A 20,640-nucleotide genomic window follows, 5' to 3' on the forward strand; every position below is an offset into this window, starting at 1 on the left:
TTTTATCCTGCTTTCTATTATTGGTGTATTGTGACTTCATTATTTTTTGTTTAAAATTCAAAATTGGTTATGGTTATTACGTAACTAGTTTTTGTCTTTACTTTTAGATAGGTGAGCAGAGAAATTTGCTTTAATATAATTGCCTGAAACTTGGTATGTAGCATTTTTAAAAACTGCTTAAAGGTGCTTATTATTCTTTCGATTTTTGTTTTTTAAAAGCCCTTAAAGGTGTTTTTTTCATTGGGTGTTTTTAAAAAGTGCTTAATTTTCTCTTTTCGAAAATGAGAATTTTTTCTTTACCTTGTCGATTTTCGCCATATATTATGCAAAACTACGTTTTTCGTTTTGTTCTATTCAACGTTTTCACAATCTTTTTCAGTGTCCTGTCGGTCCGTAGAGTTTTTAAGCTCCAATCATTTTACATGTTTGATGAAATATTTGGGAGTACGCATGTGGGTCAACTGAGCTGGATTTGGTGAGATTTTTGCACTCTCATGTGCAACTCTGTCGCATTTTACAAGATATTCTCAATTTCAGGCTCTATTTTCCACTGTCTGATATCGAACCGTAAAACCTCCTCATTTTTTTATAAAGGCTAATATAATTAAGAAAAGAGTTCTTTGTCAGAAACTGGTTATTTTATCATGATCATGTAAAGTCTTTGAAAATTATTTTTCATTTTAATGTATTTAGTGCTTAAAAAGTGCTTATTCAGGGTTCCTACACGGTCAGGAAAACCTGCAGAACCTGCAAAAGTCAGAATATTCTAAAATTAAGCTAAAAAGTCAGGAAAATGTCAGGATTTTTCTTACATATTCATAAAGTCAGGATTTTTCTTTCATATTCATAAAGTTAGGAAAATTAAAAAATAACTATAGTTCATTCAAAGACTTGACAAGCAAAAATAAAATTTCAAGGAAAAATTCTGTAATTCAAAATATGTAATTTCCTCATAATAACAATCCTCTTTCCCTGGTAGAACCTGTCCTGTTAGCAATTTTCCTCCTGTTTATCCAATGATAAGGAATTTTTGATAGGGTTGCTAGGTTTATTGCTCTTTGTGTGAATAACTGGTTTACGAGCAGAGTATACTAACATATCTGGTAGCAAAATTTTTCCAAATAAGTTCTGCCAAATCAGGTGGCTGGAAAATCTTCCTTTTGTGGAGCGGGCCATATTACATTTTGACAGCATTAAAAGGTACATAGAAGAGGAAAAAAATTCTCAGCCGGAATCTCAATAAAAAAATGTCTGAGACTGTGTTAAGGATCCGATAATGCTACCAAAATTAGCATTCTTTAAGCTAATTTCTGAAGAATTTCAACCTTATCTTTTAAATTTTCAGACCTCCAAACCTCTCAGTCCATACTTATATTCCAGTATATTGGAACTAACACGAAATCTTTTGCTGCGTTGTGTAAAAAAGTCGGTCATAGACAATGCTACAACTGCAAAAAAACTAGCAAGTATTGACAAGCAATGACAATCTATTAAGTGTTAATAATGTGAATATAGGTTTTGCAGCAAGTAAATATCTGAACATGATAAAAATTAGTGAGAAAGAAAAGGGATATTTCAAGTTAGAATGTCGAAAATTCCTTTTGACGACGGTCAAAAAAATACTCGAAAAAAGTCCATTGTTGTATAGTATGACACGTGGCATTTCAAGTTTAGTGCCAGAATTGATCATTCAACATCCATCCATTGCTCAACAAAGGATGGATACCTGTCTGGAAATTCTCCATGTTAATAACTGGGTAGCTGAAACAACAGCAGAAAAAGCAAAAAGGGAATTTTTACTGTTTTGTGATGCTGCCAAAAAAAAAGGAAGAGCAAAAGAGTTTCTTCGAGTTTAATCCACAGCAACAGAGATTAGATAATTTTTTTTCGAAATATTTGCGCGGAGGAAAAAAAATTGAAAATTTGTGGGAGGTTATAAAAATTGTTCTTATCCTCTCTCATAGTAACGCAACAGTCGAAGGGGGGTTTTCAATCAATAAAAGCTTATTGATTGAAAACCTCAATGAAGACTTTTCACAAAGGCGTGCGTATGATTATGTTTCATTTATAAATGGAATAAAAAATATAGACATTAATGAAAAAATGCTAGATGCTGTAAAAGGATCTAGAACAAGATGGAGACATGCATTAGAAGCCCAAAAAAAAAAAGAACAAAGAGAATAAAAAAGCTGAAATTTCTAGAAAACGAATAAAAGAAAAGATAGATGATTTGAAATTAAGAAAATCTAAATTGATGAAAACTGCTGCTACAGAACTGGATGTTCTTGATTCCGAAATTGTCAAACAACAAAATATGTTGAGAAATATTATATAACATAGAAGCCCCTGAGTTTTTCCGGAAGCTTACAGTATTACAGAAATAAATTTAAAAATACTGAAGAAAAAAGATATTTTTGATTTTATTTTTCTCACAAGTTGCATAATTTTTCTATAAGAATTTTTATTTGTATATAATTAACTTTTCTTGACTTTTTTTCCCTTTATATTTCAATATTATCTTTCAAAAGAAAAGTCAGTTTGAAGTGAATTGGTGATTTTTAAAAATTAATAACTTAATGTAACAAATGTTCTAGTTCGTTTTAAGAGTAAATATTATTCAAGAATACTGATACGTATCTCGCAGATTTGATTAACCCTTTATATCCTGATGACACTCATGCATTTGGTTCCACTTAACATTAAATAAAATAATATTTCCATAATCCAACAGATTTTCTTGATCTTTTTATTTAAATAGTTTTCGTATCTAACTACAAAAACGCACTGAAAGTTTAATCTAATCATGATAATTAAAAATATGTTTCACAAGTTTTCTGAAAATATAATTTGGGATATAAAGTGCTATTACGCAATTCCACTTTTAACATATAAGTGTTTATACTATTCAATATATGATAGTTATGACTTAGTAGCATATTATTACAAATTGAAACTGCAATGTTAAAAATTTTGTTGGAGTGGGAAACGGCGGGTCAGGAATTTTATTGTAAAAGGTCAGGAAAAACCTGCAAAAGTCAGGATATTGTTTTCTTAAAATAGTGTAGGAACCCTGTTATTTTTTGTTGAAAGATTTGGCTACGCACCCTGTGAAAGTTCTGCAATTTTTATTTAATACAGCAATTTATTCTTGATTTATCTCTCCATATCTGAATTTTTTTTTTCAATGTTATGAATACTTGTTTTGCTAAACTAGCTGGAAAATTACTATAATTTTGTCTTAAACTTTTTATTACATTAAAATATTCCTGAAATTTAGGGATGTTAAAATCTGTCTAAATTAATGGAAAATATTTTTTTAAAGTATATATTTACCTTTCATTTGTATTTTCTAAAATATTTGCTGAATGCTAGTAAGATTTTTTTTTTGGAATATTAAAAAACTGCTTTTGATTCTTGAAAAATAAAAATTTCAGATATAATTAAATTATTATTATTTTAAATTGAATCAGGTCTTTGTAATTCCTTGAGATCATTATATGCTGTGGCTAAAAGGAAACATTAAGTTATGAATAAGTTTATTTTTTTAACAATTTAAAAATACCACTTAAACTTTTTTACAGTGTTTTAATTGAAACAATGTGTTGTCCAGATAAATTATGCATTGTATTTTACTCAGGGTTCAAGCTTGCCAGCTTTGATACGAGGTTCTTGATCAGGATTCGAGCTTGCCAGTTTCTGAACAAAGGGTTCATGGTGCATAGCATTTTTCAATAGTACCTAAAGGTGCTTTTTTTCGATTTTTGTTTTCTAAAAGCCCTTATAGGTGCTTTTTGTTTTTATTGGGTGTTTTTAAAAAGTGTTTAATTTTCCCTTTACGAAAATGAGATTTTTTTTCTTTACCAAGTCTATTTTCGTCACCTATTATGCAAAAGCGCGTTCTTCACTTTGTTCTATTCAACGGTTTCCCAATTCATTCAACTGCAATATATTCCATTCCGGTATACTGTTGGTTCATAGCGTGTGAAAGAGCCAATCATTTTACATGTTTGATGAAATACTTGCGGGTCCGCATGTGCGTATACTGATCTGAGTTCGGTGAGATTCTTGCACTCTGATGTGCAACTCTACTGCATTTTGAACGATATTCTCAAATTCATTTTTCTACGCTCTGAAATCAAACCGAAAAATCTCTCGGTCATTTTATAACGGCTAATATAATCAAGAAAAGAGTTCTTTGTCAGAAACTAGTTATTTTAGCATGATCATGTAAAATCTTTAAAAATTATTTTGGCATTTCGTTAATGTATATAGTGCTTAAAAATATTTTTAAGTGCTTAAAAAGTATTTAAAAGGTGCTTATTTTTTGTTGAAAGATTTGGCTACACACCCTGACTTTACTCAAGCTTGCTATTCTTTGATGTGAGGAAATTAGTTATGTAGAAGAGGAAAATAATATTGATTTAGTGAGATTCAACGCCATTTTATTGTGGTTGAAAAAGGAGTATTTTACAAACTAGAAAAACTGGTAAGCGCAAGGGCATGACATTATCAGAGGTGGTTTAAAGGTAAATTTGAACAATTAAAAAAATATGGACAATACAGCAGGACACAATAATTTTAGCAACATTAAAAAGCTTTGGCTATATTAAAGCCTCATGAGCTCATAAGTTTGAGCATCAGCATAATGGCTCAGGTGAGTAGTGGTTCTTGCACAAAGTACATTTACATACGAGTTTGTTGCCGAATGGTTTTTCTTATCCCTTGTTGCTAAGTTACCATAAAAAACTATGTAAAAAATTCCAAATGTTTAAAAATACACCTTCTTTGATGATTAACAATCTATGGATTAGCTCGATTTGATTCCACAATAAAGCAGTTGTAATTTGAGCATTACTACTACTTCAATGTGTATTAGCACAGTGAAGTAGTTTAAATGATCCGAGAATATTCCGCGGATTGTTACAACTGCTGATGGAATCATAACTTTCATCATTACAATTCATAAATCCATGATTAAAAAATATCAAAGGTTTCCAAAGTTTCTATAATAACTATAAATCTTCATTTAAACAGCATGCCAGGGCACAGAATCTTGCTTAATGAAATATCTTGGAATATTCACCTTATCACATCCCACCTGGCTTATTGATATCCAAAAGTGAGGCAAAAATAAAAGGTTTCATTTAATTTAATGACTTTCATCTGTTCATTTCATCTATATCAATTTGCTCCAATTTGAAAGATATTTTCAATCGAAACTGCCACAAAATGGAATGTTTCCGAAGGTGTCTCAGTCATTGATAAAATTGTCACTTTTCCTACCTGCCTTCTAACTATAGGACAAAATTAACAGTTGCCTATTTTTCGTTGAAAATGCAACTCATGTGCATTTCATTATCATTTTTTAATAAATATGGAATTATGAATTTTTTATAATCTAAAAATTACTTTATTTCATGCAACTTGTTACTTTTTCAAAATAAACCTTGTAATGTTTGATTTTTTGAGAAATTTTTCAAAAGAGTTAAAAGTTTTACCTTACATTAATTTTTTATAATAAAAAATAATTCTTTTAATTATTAAAAATGTACAATTTTTGAAAAAGTAGCTACTTGTTTCAAAAAGTGGTCGCTAGGGTGGTTCCAAAAAATTTTGAGCTAGAGTATGCCAATCTTCAATTTATATATATTTTTATACATATACTCACTCTAGTGTAATGCTGAAAAAGTCTTAATTAAAATTCTTAGGATTCTCAATGACCCCCCACATTTTAACATAAACATTAGGAAATGCTACAAAATGTTTCATAGTAAAAAAAAAAATTTTATTTCTCAGAGATGTTTCTTGTTGAAAATATTAGTCTGTCATATTACATAATATATATAAACTTCTATGAGTAGCTAGCCGCCATAATATAATGGGATTAATTTTGGCAAAAGCTTTCCTGATCTTTAAGCGATTCAAAGCTGTTTGGAATAGTGTTCTACGAGTCAGGACTATTTTTTAACCATTTATAATTTTTTAAACCTGCATGTAAATTTATATCCAATTTATTTAATATTTCCGTAATTTTACGAAAATTCCAAGCAATGGTTTTTCTATTAACAATACAATGAATGAAAAGGATATGCATTTATGAAAAATTTCAATAATTTTCCACATTGAATGAAAATAACCGAATTCAACATTGAATTCGGAATTTTGTAAATTGTGATTTTTGTAAATTTGGTAAATTGTGAAATTTTGTGAATTGTAAATTTGTAGTGGTTGAGCACCCGCATAAAATCAATGCTTCCAGAATCCACGAGTCTAAAAAACTTGAGGGGTGGCATGGTATGTATCTATTATTTTTTAATGTGTTGTAGAACCTCCCTAGTGGCCATTTTAAGAATGCTACATCATTACCCAACCATGGCCAAGCATCTAGTCCTATTTTTAGAGCTCTATCTTAACGGTCAGAACAAAGTGGACAGCGCTTAAGCTGGTACCCCTCTCTCCAAACTTTCTCGTAGCATTCACCTTGTTGCATATACACGCCTGTTTAATCGGGATCGAATTCACTATCCCCGGCTCTCTGTAACGATGTGAGCGAGGCTTAAACCAACTTCGCAACCGGAGAGCCCTTGAAAAGTCTACAGCTGGTCAGTAGAAAAATGTTTAAATTTTGAGCTATACTTCGTACATACATCAGCAATTATTAATGAGCTGCCAACAACAACTGGTGATCAAGTAAAGATGCTATCCTGTGCCGTTTTGGCGAGTTAATTGATTTCTAAAACCATTTTTCGCATTTTCAAAGAAAAGCTCACGTTAATTACGTGTTTTAATGTGATTAAAATCTTCTATAGAAATTAAACGGAATTGCGGGCTTGCTACAATAACAAAGTAAGTCCAAAATATTTTCTCCCTATTTTATTGCATTTTCCACTTAAGTTAATAAATATGCTTCGATTAAAGTAAAATCATCACGCTTTTCCTATATAGTTGTAATTGATTTACGTCGCACTAGAGCTGCACAATGGGCTATTGGCGACGGTCTGAGAGGCATCCCTGGAGATGATCCGAAGACATACCATCACAATTTTGACCCTTTGCAGAGGGGATGGCATCCCCACTTCGGTAGCCCGACGATCTGCACGCGAAGTCGAGCACTTTACGGTAGAACAGTTTAACGAGGACCCATACCGCACACCCTCGGTCCCCACTCAGACTGATCCAAGTGGTCATCCACCCGCACACTGACGGCAGCCAGTGATGCTTGACTTCGGTGATCTGCTGGGAACCGTGTCTCAACGATCAGTCCACTGCGGAAGCTTTTCCTGTATAGAAGGAAGCTCTGTAATCCTATTGACTTATTAAATTTCATTTAGCTCTCATCAACACTTTGTGAATCTTAACTTTCCTTGTTATTGCGTATCAAGACCATTAACAGCATACGTTGTTATTGTTTATTGGTTCACATAGATGCAGGTTTGTGTGCTCTGTTACATAAGCACGGCTTACAAGCCATTGTCAAGTAGAAAGTCAAACAGTACAATTCAGAGAAAGATATCATAAAGACACTTCCAGGGTTAAGGCGGAGTTCGAACCCACTACCTCCATGTTAGAGAGGACCGAAACCGCTCGTTTTCACAGTTGTGTTTTCAAAAAACGTTTAGTTGCCCTTCAATCACGAAACTACTGAATTGATCGATTGGTAATATACAAGTGATTTAGTTCAGTCTGTAGGCTCTAGGGCTGGATCAATACCGCGATAAGCTCTTATTTTCCACGACATTTTTTTTAAATATAACTTTAATAATGCTCTAACTTTGATAAGATTAGTAAACTTATAATTGTATCAAATTAATTAGCTTCAGGTTGGTCATTATTCAGAGATCTAGACAGCTCTTCAAAGTAAGTTTTTCTGCGGGAATAATGGAAATTGTACTTTAATGTTATTACACAGACGTTACATTTTGTTCATTCTTATGTCTCTTCAAATAATTTCATAGTATTCCTTGCATGTGTTCCAAGTTACCTATTTCTAAGGGTAATAATAACGAAAATAGTTATAGGGTACTTATCTATTTCGGAAAGGGGACAATATATTGACGCTAGTGATGCTTAATCAATTGTAATAGGTATCTAATAGAGTAATGTTGCTACTGTGATATTGTATAAGTTATTTTGAATTGTGATATATCAGTTATGAAAATAAACAATCACCTTTAGATTAGAAAATACATCCAAATCTAAATATGAATAAACTACAATTATATTCATGGCTAACTACAGTATAGAAACAAAATAACATGTTTTCTCTTAAATAGCGTCTTAATGAAAATCAATGGGCTTCCATTTTTCTACAAGGTTTAACTAAATAGAAAATTGGCAGATTACTTAATTACGAGTTTTTAAATACACACACGCATATATATATATTGCTTGTTCCGGCTCTGGCTCTTGAAATTTACAATTCAGTTAAGTACTTGCTACTTGAGAAGATGTGAAGTGATTATGTCGAACCATATGATTTAAATCAGATATAATTGGTTACCTGTGAATGATGAGTCGAACCCGATTGGCTTCTGAATCCGCAAACGATACGATTTATCTACGGTGACGTTACTTGCAGGTATCTTTTTCTGGTTAGAGCCCTTGAATTAAATGAGCCTGAATTCTGGTGAGTATTCACCATCAATCTTTAAAAAAAAAATTTAAAAAAACCTCTTGAGGTCCTCTTCTGACGTCATAGCATTGACGTGATTATTCCTTTTTTGACGTCCCGGGTTCGTATATACTCGGATTATTCATTAGTTCTGAATTTAATTTTTTCATCGTGGTTTTGTGAAAAAATGTGTTCTTCATATTTGATGCAGATATGGAAAAAAAAGTACTTTGGGGAGTTATCGTATATTGATATGCAATTATTTGATCGTGTAGATGCGGATTTGAGCAATTAAGTTTACAGCAGCAGAAATTCTTCTACCTGAATCTTCTGCAGGAAGTTGAAACGACCTATACAAATACTGCCCATTCCGTGGAAAAAATGAAACACGATCTGAAATAAGATGAATTGTAAATATATCCTAGCATCTCAATCTGTAGAGATCGTTGCCTTAATTGTGTCATGTGATACACAATTGTAATTTCTGTTAAGTTTACCTCATTTTAGAAAGCTCGCTTGAGGGAATTTTCCGAGATCACAGATACCACAAATTAATTGGATATACTATTTAGTTTGTAGATTTTGGCAGCATTTGTCGAATACACAAGGCTAATTTTGAAAAATAAAAACACAAGCTTTTCAACATTAATTTATTAGTTAATTGTGAATAAAAACTAAGCAAAGGTGAGTTAAATACCAATTAATTACCTAAAAGAAAAAGTAGTATTGAAGAACAGACGGAAAATAAAGCTTTTGGTCAATTAATTTTTGTAAAAATATATCATCCCTTCTGTTTATCAGCTTAATCTAATGTTTCAATATTTTACTTTACGAATCGATTCCATTAAAGAAAAAAGGAAAAATACTAAAGTAGTTAAATGTAAGAAATTGAAAATCAATTAAGAAAAGTTGTCGCTGTGATTGCTTTACTCAAACCTAATTGATAGTCGATTCAGCCATCTCAGTGTCACTGAGTGATTCGTATTACTCAGAAGGAAAGTCGAGCATTTGACAAAAATAAAGTGCAGTGCCCGGCCAAATAAAATGGCGCCGAAAATAAAACATTATTAAAACATAAAAATAATCAGTCTGAATAAATTGCATATTATATCGGAAAACAAGGCTACATTTGTGTTAAATAGGCTCAAGGAGCCGCGATAGCTCAGGGGATAGAGCGATACTGAACTGATAGAGCGTTACTGAGCGATACTGATTTACAACTATCAATGTCCAACTCCGTGGCCTTGTTATTTTAAATCCAGTTCAGAAGACAAGGGAACTCCTGGATCAAATATTGGGAGAAATTTGCCTTTGTGGAGGATTTTTTGATGGAACTAACCCGCATTCACGTTACATTGAGAAGAGAAATTCCCATGGTGAGCCTGCAGGCGAGAGGACTCTAACCTATGATCCGTCTTCCATTAAGGATATTTTTACGTCAGCAATGTGGTTGGGGCTAACAGCTCCCGATTTAGCCTAATTGGGGCACGGGTCAAAGCAACGGGTCCCCCCTCTGCTTCAGTAATGAAGAAACGAACTTTATGGAGGTATTTAAATTTTTCATCTCATTATATAAGAAGAAAATTGACCAGAACCTAAAACAGCTATAAAGTCACCCCCTTTCCAATGGTCAGACAAAACATCGTTCTGTCCATTTTATTGATTTTCTGACGATTCTATGTCCATCATGCCGCATGCAGTTTTCTGATTTTTAACTTTGTCATTAGCTGCGATAAATTCATATCCTTGCTGACATTAGTGCGGAATTCAGCTAACTTTTCGCAATTATGATAGCTCAATTAAGCCAATCAGAAGCCTGATATGTAAAAAAAAAGGCTTTTCATTGACCAAATTTATCCATCGCAATTGCAAAAATTTTAACTGATTTCCGCCCTAGAAAGACATGGATTTACGAAATAGATTTTTTTGTGTTTATACTATGGATTAATGAAGAAGCTAACATAAAACAAACGGATTTTACACTGTACTGATATTTTGTTTAAAAAAAGTTCACTTAAGAAGGAATCCTAAAATAAACTTTGTGATTTGGGGGCTTCCTCTCATGTGGGGGCCTGGAGCAACTGCCCGTATGCCCCTGCCTTAGTCAGGCTCTGGGTGCTAACCTGATACAGAATGCGTATCGACCAGCCATCGCCGGGATTCGAACCTGGGCACCACATTGGGAGGTGAGTACTTTATCCTTTGAGCCACCATGCCTATCTGACAGAGTTTGTAGTGCCGTTTTAATATCATTATCTAGAAATAGTATAACTTTTCTTTTGAGATTGGTGCGTTGTAGCCGCGTTTACAGCTCTTCTGGAAATCCAAACAATAAAGATGTTAACCATTTAAAACGTTTATTTTTCTGTCTTTTTTTATTCTGCCCCATACCTCATGGAATGAATTTCGCTTGCCTATTATGCAAATTCTTATCATTGTGACAGAAACATAGAAAACAATAAAAATAGAGAGAGGAATCTATATAATTCGACTTACAGTTTGTTCTTCAATTTAACTTAATCTGTGAAACATATGCTATTTTTCGAAAAATTGTGTGTCTTCAATTAAGATCAAGCAAAAAGAAGTTATAATTGGAATATTTTATATACACACATATATATTTGATGTTTCAGCCACCCGTTCTTTATGTCCGGATTTGGTCGAATTATTTTCGAATATTTTTCACATATCTTCAGAAATGAAAATAGAAAAGCAAAGAAAATCTGTTATCCTCCTCAATCTCCAGAACAATGTAAGTTATTACTTTCAGTATTAGAGTTGTTTGGGGGTTCCGATCAACTATAAATGCGAGTTTTCTAATGTTTTTTTTTTTCACGAATTTTTTGCTGCATTTAAATCTTTTGGGAGAAATGTTTCTGGGGACGACTTAAAAATCGTTTATTTAAGACATAAAATATCAAAGACACATTTTTTTTCTCTAATGTCTTGCGTACTGTAAGAGTAAGGATGGATTAATCGAGGAGTTTTACATTTCAGTCAACATTTTGGAAACTAAATATACAGAGTCCCACTTTTTATAGAGACTGAATTTAAAGAGATCCACTTTTTTAGAGATAGAATTACCAGAAATCACTTATGGGAAACTTAATCTACGTGAAGTGTAGAACTGGAATTAAATAGCCTTGATACTGGAATTAAATATAACGAGAGTACCATAATTTGAGACATATGCAAATACATATTTAGAAAGAGTAACTCGTGTACTGTCTCACCTGGTGTGGGAGAAAATAGAATATTTAAACACATCCAGTATATCCGCCATGTTTTTTTATATAACTAGGAAAAAAAAAGCGATGTAGCATATAATTTAGTAATTCCTGGAGGACAGTCAATATTATACAATTCGTTAATACAAAAATAATTCCATGTAAAAAATCATCCATAATCATTCATTATTTCTTTATCATTTTATTTAATAGGGATCCTAAACATTCAATATTGCCTGGCATGGAAATTTAGACACCATTTTGAACTATATAATTTTAAATGATTTAATACTAAACTGGGACGAAATCGGTTTAATAGTGTCAGAGTCATAAAAATTTTAAAATAGCTATATTTTTAAACCTTCATTTCTCAAGAACTATTTGACCGATTTCGTCGAAATTTTGGATTTTGTCATTAAAAATTGCAGTGCAAAAAATTAAACAAAAAAAATGTCTAGTTCCCAAATCACAAAGTTTTCTACTTTCATTATATAAAATAGTAAAAAAAAAATTGTTTTTTTGCATGGAATTATATTTAAATAAATGAATTTCATAATTTCGCGTAAAAATTTTTGATTGACTTAAAAACTTTCTGAATTATGGCCAAATACGTAAAAAGTGAATTTAACAAAAAAGATAAAGGGCACAAGCTTTCGACAGCTTTCCAGACAATATTTTAGAAATTTCGGCTACCACCCCATATTTTGATTGTATGAAACCCAATACGTCAAAAAAGGTATGTAAATTCAAACACAGTACGTTTTTGTCTCTGTAACTTAATATAATTGACTCTAGTTAATCAGCATAATTGAACTCATTCCTTTGAACTCTTAAGATTGGCGCTTAGTGAGTGAAAATCCGATCATTCGAACAAAATCTATTTTGAGTGAGTTCTTTTTTTATGTAGCGCACTGTGCATACAACTTATTTTGTTATTAAAATTTTATCTGTAATAAATGTTTAAATCCTTGTAAATTATAAAAGTTATTAATATTATTGCAGATGAAGCGAGAATTGAAAATCGAAAGTATTCTAAAGAAAGTGGAACGTATCACATCAGAAGATATCATTCTATGCCAGAAGTTGGTAGCTTCAAAGAAACTAATGCGAGCACTGTTAGTCGTAGCCTAAACAATTATTGTAAATATACCGTACCCAATAGGTTTCAAAAGGAAGGATTAGACACATTTAAAACACCAGAAAAAACTAATAAACCTACGGAAATTTCTAGATTAAGAAATAATCAAGAAAGCTGCTTAGGTAAAAATTCTAATTATTTCTTCTTTGTACAATTATATTTTGAAAGATGTTAACTCGAAACAATAGTGTATCGCCAAATGCAACGTTGTTTTTTGAAGCTCTGTCGCCAATTAAAATTTAAAAAAAAATGCCACAGTTTATGTTACTTTAACTTGAAGCAATGCGATGATTTAAAAATCTATATATTATCTTGAAGTGAAGAATTATCTGGGTTTTTGAACGGACCAATTACTTAAATATTTTAAATTTAAATGAACTTTAAAATATGAACCGAAAATAAAAATAAAATATAAATGAGCTTTAAAACTTAAATGAGCCATGATTAAAAAAGTAATTATCTGACATATTAGCGAATCAAAATGTAATACAATAAGACACAGGTTAATATTCAATTTTAACATAACAGAAGGAAACACTTAAAAGTAAACAAAAAAACTTGACGATTCTAAGATAAGTTTGCCGAATACTTATTCAGCCAATCTCTGACCTACATTTGCTTAGTTTTATGCCACACAAACACTGAAAATTGTTAAATGAATTATTAAATATTGTTTATAGGCCGGTCAGGTGGCCGAGCGGTTAGCGTGCCTGACTGCGAAGCCATTGGCTGCGGGTTCGAATCCCGCTCTGGGCATGGATGTTTCTCTCTCTCTTTGTGCTGTCCTCTGTTGTGTGTGTGTATGATGTGTGAATGTGGCCCACCCTATAAACGGGTTTGTGGCAGTGTGGAGTGGGCAATGCTTCTCGCCTCCGTGACTTTGGTTCACAGAGGTGCCCACTGGGTAACGCGAAATGAGCAACAATTCTGGCATAGTATAGGCAAAAGATTCAAATTCAGTGCCTGCCATTGGAAAAAAAAATATTGTTTATAGGTCATATTTTAAATAAATATTTCATGCAATTTTCAATGAAAATTCTTATATTTGATATATAATTAGAACTAAATAATTCATGTAACCCAGAAAAGGTATTCGCTAATTTATTTTTAAAGACGCAAACAAAACCAAGCATTCAGAAACAAATTCTAACAACTTAAGGTCGTTTATATACTGCATATATAAGTAAATAAATTTAATAAATTATAAATAAATGAATATTTTCTTCAAAAAAACGAGCTCCACTTCCATGCTACCAGTTCTATCTTCAGTAACTTATTACCCATTTCTTCTTTCTTTCGAGATCGGATTGAAATCTTAACATTAGAAAACCTTTTTTTAAAGTATTTGTCCAATTCATCGCTGCAAAATTACCCATATCAATAATTTTAAGTATCGAAATGAGCTTCAAACAGTCAGGCTAATGTTAACACTACGTAACTATCGAACTTTTTTGTTCCATAATGGCGGACAGTTCAGCTCCCACTATAAAGGAGCGTTAGTGTAAATAAATGCATTCTAATCATCAAAAGGATGTTATAAACGCCTTTTAATGTACTGTCATCTGCATAGAGAAAACCTCCGTCAGGAACAAGGTGAAAGAGAAATACCAGAGTTTATGGTTCTACACAAGAGAAACATATAGAGAGAAAGATTATAATTGATTATTATTTTATTTTTTTTGAACAAGCATTTTTCTTATTTACTAATGGAAAAATATAAAGCCAAATGCTTAGAGTCTCTAAAATTTATAATTTCTATTAACTCCTTAACGATCGGTTAATTTTCAAGAAAACGGTCATAAGAGTGTCTATTTTTTTATACACGTATTTGATTAGTGCTGACATCTAGTTTAAAATAAACTAACTATCTACAAACACCTTAAAAATATCCTGGTACTGCCATCTGGTGTGTAAAGTGAGAAATAAAATGTTTTCCGCACAAAAGAATTGAATTAGTTTTATTCTTATTGGCGCGTTACTACTGAACACTCCAGCCCGGAGAATATCACGGGAGCGAGAAATAGAGGGAGAAACCTCACCCCGTCATTTTCAAGGGAGCGAGAAGGAAGGAGTTAAAGGAAGTTTTAGTTTCGCTCGTAGTTACTGGGAGCACTTTTAATTTCGAAACTACAGAAAGCGTGTTTTATTCTTTCAATTTTTTTTTATTTTTAGAATCTATTAATGTTATCAAAAGCAAAGAAACAGAGAAAGATAGAAGATGTTCTTGTCAGGGCGAAACGATTTTAAATTTCGATCGAAATCAATCTTTGACAGAACAAACAGACAGTCTTGTAGGAACCAACGTAACTTGCTGTCCAAAGAACTTTAGCAAATACACCCTATCCAACGAACACCAGTGTGAAGATTTTAAAAGTTTTCGAAATCAATACAAGGAAACAATTTGCACAAAAAATCAGCAAGAAATCTGTCTTTCAGGTAAATATTCTAATTGCTTCTTTTTCGTGTCGTTGGTATTTCGATTTCGGGCATATTTATCTCAGTTCTAGAACCAGGGCATGAAAATTCTAGGCTCTGATTTTAGTGAATATGTTCCATTTCTCGAAATATTAACACACCAGTTGTTCTTGTGTGAAACCAATATAATCAAAACAGATTACTGAATTTCAATTTGAACTGAATAATAAGTGTTCGTGCGTTATTATTATTACTATTCACGGTCGGGATAGCCTGGTAGGTTGGGAGTTCGATTCCCGCCAGGCGAAGACTCCACGTTTAGTAAATGGTGGCAGGTACACGTTGAATCTAAAGGGTCACAAAGTCCTCCATTTTCCATAAGAAATCAATACCTCTGGGGGTACTAATTTGGCGATTTTTTAATAATAGTTCTTGGTGTCATATATACTTACTCTTTTTGGTAACTTTCATTAGTTCAAATAAATAAAAAATTATAAATTAAAAGCTGGGGTTTACAGACATAATACACTCAATTTTCTAATTTTTAAAAAAGTCTTCTAAACGTCAATAAAAACTGGAGTAAGGGTTAAGCCAATTTTTATTCTGACAAAAATTATTAGAACTGCTTAATACTTTTTTAATTGAGGTTTAAGCATTTTAACTCTGCAATACATTGCTGTATAACATTAATTACTAGTGGAATTTCTGGAAGTGAAATAGATGATAATCTTGTCAGAGAAAATAAAAAGATCTTTAACTAAAAAGAGATTTAACATGCACTTGTCACCTTTAACGTCACTTTTTTCTACAGCCAGTGGGGATCGAACTCAGGAATAGGATATTTTTATCTCAAGAAATCCTCCAGAAAGCTACTGAATGTTCGAATTATATCCCGTTCATGCCAATGGTATTTTAACTGGCATCAGAAATCTGGGTAATAATTCAACTAAATATCTCAAATTTTATCTAACTCATAAATATAATTTCATTTAAGATCTCTAGTTGTTCTTGAATTTTGCCACAGAATTAAGAGTAAATTACTAAGTTTAAACTTCTTTAGTAAATTACTGAATTTTGAGTGCTCCTCACACTATTGTATTGATATATTTTGCTTTGGCTATATTGATACAATATCAGAAAGCACTCTTTTTTGCTGATATAATCGTGTGGGCTGATGAAAAGATTATATCTTTTATTTTCCAGATTTTTTAAAAAATTTTATCCTTTTTTTTCCCAGTTGTTTGATATTTTTTTTATTATTATTTTTCTTCACCCTCCTTTCTTTCCTATGTCTGTACTTTTCCTTTATTTTATCTTCATCTTGATAGAACAATACCTGACGTCTGTAAGCTACTTGAACATAGTTGCAGACCAGGTTCACCCATTCATGGCAACAGTTTTTCCTGCGGGGGATGGTGTTTACCTACAGAATAATGCACCATGTCATAAGGGTCGAATCGTCGAGGAACATTCCAGTGGCTTTCAAGTCATGTCTTGTCCCCCAAATTCACCTGACTTAAATCCAATAGACCATTTGTGGTCCTACTTGGAAAACCAAATTCGTGCTGCCACGCTACCCCCTCGCAATGTGAGGGAATTGCAGGACCAGTTGGTGAGCGCTTGGTAACAGATACCTCAAACTACCTATCAGCACCTTGTGGAATCAATGCAAGGCGGTTGCTATCAGTTTTGAGGCCTAAAGAGGGTCAAATGATATATAATCAATATGTATGTTCAATTTTCTTATTATAGGATCTGATAATGTTACCGAAGAAAGAGAAACAGAAAAGCGAAGTAGAAGATGCTCTTGCGAGTGTGAAACTTGTTTAAACTTAGATGATAATCAGTCGTTCCCACAAATAAACAATATTGAAGTAACCAATTCAATTGATGCCAATTGTCGCCAAAAGATCTTCAGCAAGTATACTCTACCAAACCAGCATTTGTTCAGAGGATTTCGGAACCAAATCAAAGAACCAACTAGTTCAAGAAGCAGGCAAAAAAGTTACTCTTTAGGTAAGTATTTTAATTATTTTTCTTGTCTTCCGTTAGTATTTTGAATTGTATATGAATTAGAAGCTTAATACTAGAACAATCAATGTAAAAATTTGAAATATTAGATCGTAATGGTTCGAGGGGGGGACTTCAAATATCCTAATTAATTAGTGCAGGCAAAATTTTAAGATAGGAAATCAGACCAAAAAAAGTGCTTTTTCTGAATAAATATACCCTTTTAAAAAAGTTGCTTTTTTAAAATTCAATGTCTCATGGAAATTCAGTTTCGCTCAAATTTTGTATTTTGCCATTTTGAAATTACATTCTTTAAAATAATGTAAAAATTTGTAGATCTTACAATTTAAAATTTTATCGACTATTCAGATATAAAATGATGAAAAATGATAAATATTTACGAAAAGTAATGTTTTGCATGGACTAATCTTTAGATAAATTATATTTATAATTATATACAAAAGTTTTTTCATTTTTTTTAAAGTTCTCGAAATATGGGGAGTCGCGCAAAAAGTAAAATTAACATTAAAGGGTTCAAACTTTGGCCCGCTCTCCTAATCTAACTATTGGGCCATATTTCCCAGATTGCAGCTATACCTCCTATATTTTGGAAGTCAAAAATCCAAATCCGGTATAAGAAAAGATATGTTTATTCAGAGAGCTTTCGTTTTTGTGCCTGATTTCGAATTTCTGTTATTGCTATTTCAATTCAAATTTGTAGTCAGCTAAAGAAAAAGACGCTTTTTTTAAAATCCGATTTGCATTTTTGTTTTTCGTATATTTAGCATTAAAATTTCTTTTACTGTATAAACGTATTTTCTATGACTTAAAATTTATGTGTTAGTTATGAATTCTTAATATATTTTACATTTTTTTAATATTATTTTTTCGAATTTTGCTTTTACGTTGTACTAAGCATTCCGCTAAGAAAATCCACGTCACACTCAAAATCACTTAATTAATGGTTTTTAATGTATATAAAAATATCTAAAATTAATATATATCCAAATCCAAGTTAGTAGCTTTAACCGTATTTGAGGCATCTTTTTTATCGAACTCCACTTCCTATATCACCCCCGGGGCTAGAACAACTGTCTGGTTGTAGAACGTAGTAAAAAGAGTTTGGGGTCATAAAATTGTTTTCAAAATTCCAAACAACTCTATTTTAATTTGTTTGATCTGACATATCTTTCAAGATGTCTTTACTTTAAACGGTATTTACGTCATCTTGATTTTGCAATCACGGCGCCACCTATAAACGAAATGCAACAGGCTGCAAATCAAATCGTAGTACTTTTTCTAGAAAATCCAAAACTGCAATAAAAAATAGGGGTTCATATTTAATATTTTTTACTTGTCCCCACTGCATTCCCGGGGATGAATGAGACTAGGGATCAAGTTCGATTTCATTTTAATTGAATGTTTCACTTTATTTTCATTCTGCATTTCAGAACCAAAACGCAAACAGCCTGCAAGTCAAACCGGGAAATTTTCCCATCGAAAACTTATATCTGCCGTACAAAAATTGGGGTTCATAGTTAAGATTTTACCCCACTGTATCCTCGTGATTGAGATAGAGTTTGCTGTCATTAAATGTATCCTTTGAAAATATTTCACGCATTTATTTTTAGATTTTTGATCTAATGTGCATTTCTTGAGTTTTTTAACAGTTTCCACGCATACATACAAACATTTTTGGACTCCATATATATTTCTGATGTGTAAAGTGTAATTAATACCTTAAGATAGGACTTTAAAATATTTTAAAATCGTCTTTTTTGTCGTAATTGCAGTTTGCTTTTCAGCTGTCATTTTGCTTCATAAATATTGCATTCTCTTTTATGTTGAGAACAATGTAAATAATAATAGAAATTTCTTTTTCAAAAAAAATAATAATTCTTAGATGAATTCAAAACAAACGCAAACAATCATGTATTGGAACATTCTGAAATATTTGATAACTCAAAGTAGGCGTACGATATGTGTAGAATTATTTACATAATGAGACGTTGAAATTGGTGTTGTTGTTCTTATAGTATATAGCTTTTGTGAGAGTTTCTCTATATTTAATTGTGAAAGTGTACTCTAATAAATTTTCATTTCCTCGGCTCAATAAGCCTGCTTATAAATAAAGCCTTAATAAATGACATTCTCTGTTTCTATTCCTCGTGTTTTACCTGCAACTAGCTATTAACATTATCTTCCCGTTTTCATTAAGTGTTCCGTTTATTTTGAATCCTCAAAAATAACATAAGACTGAGATTCATTAGAAAATACAGCATTTAGTAATAAGATTTGATTTAATCTCCTCATGCGGATGGATACATTAGAAGCAACTACCGGACATAGCAAATAGCCTCAACTTAATTTACGCATTCATTATAAATTATTACTTGGAGAATACAGTGAATATTGTGTAACAATTTTATGAAATGTACAGTTGCTTACCAGATTTTTTATTTTGCTGTAATGAAGAAAGTGGTAATGAAGTGTGCTATGAATAAAAATTAATATTCTAAAAATGTTTTGACCAAATAAGATAATTTCAGTTTACTAAGACATAATCTTAAATGATATAATATAAAACATAAATTCATTGGAAGTTCCTCATTTTTTTGAAAAAATACTTTAGATGATTCAGGCCTTGTATGTGATGGCAGCAGCAAGACTTCATCTGAAGATTTATTTCTCAGTCATGCTTCTGTTTATTTCGATGCGGTACCTTGGTTGAAGCCAGAGTTTGAGTGCAGCGATGATAGGCTCCTTGCAACAAGTACAATAAAAAGTTTTAATATTTTTATTAGTTTTTATGAAATGATATAAGATTTAAAGTATATCTCATATAGTAGTAGAGCGAAAAAGCTATAACTATACCATCATTGAGAATTATACAAAATCTTTTTTAACTCTGAATGAATATCTTCTGTTGATTAACCCATTCACTAATGTGCTGATTTGAGCCGTGGTGGCTTAGGCCGGATAGAGCGCTAGCCTCCTAATGAGGTGAACCGACTTCGAATCTCAGTGATGGCTGGTTGATGCGAATTCCGAACCCGGCTAGCACCGACGTAAAATATCCTCAGTATTCGAAGGATCATGGGTTAGAGTCCCCTTGCTGTCAGTCTAATCGTGGGAGATTTTTGTGATTTTCCTCTCCTTGTAACGCAAATGCGGTTAGTTCCACCAAAAAGCCCTCCTCGGAAGCAAATTTCTCCCAATATTTGATCCAGAAGTTCCCT

General features: G+C 32.1%; 1 protein-coding gene across 1 annotated transcript in view; it reads left to right on the forward strand.

Moving 5' to 3' along the window:
* Window positions 1-10,744: 10,744 nt before the first annotated feature.
* LOC107440993 (uncharacterized) overlaps window positions 10,745-20,640 on the forward strand; it is a 52,966-nt gene continuing 43,070 nt past the window's right edge. Inside the window, exons 1-6 of the mRNA XM_087162174.1 lie at window positions 10,745-10,797; window positions 11,308-11,363; window positions 12,841-12,924; window positions 15,149-15,412; window positions 17,144-17,407; window positions 20,034-20,174. Of these exons, the coding sequence (XP_087018300.1) occupies window positions 10,745-10,797; window positions 11,308-11,363; window positions 12,841-12,924; window positions 15,149-15,412; window positions 17,144-17,407; window positions 20,034-20,174 (862 nt within the window). The remainder of the gene's footprint in view (window positions 10,798-11,307; window positions 11,364-12,840; window positions 12,925-15,148; window positions 15,413-17,143; window positions 17,408-20,033; window positions 20,175-20,640) is intronic.

The sequence above is a fragment of the Parasteatoda tepidariorum genome, chromosome 4 (genome assembly GCF_982258835.1).
Source record: "Parasteatoda tepidariorum strain Cologne lab strain chromosome 4, Ptep-v5.0, whole genome shotgun sequence".
In the NCBI taxonomy this organism is placed as follows: domain Eukaryota; kingdom Metazoa; phylum Arthropoda; class Arachnida; order Araneae; family Theridiidae; genus Parasteatoda; species Parasteatoda tepidariorum.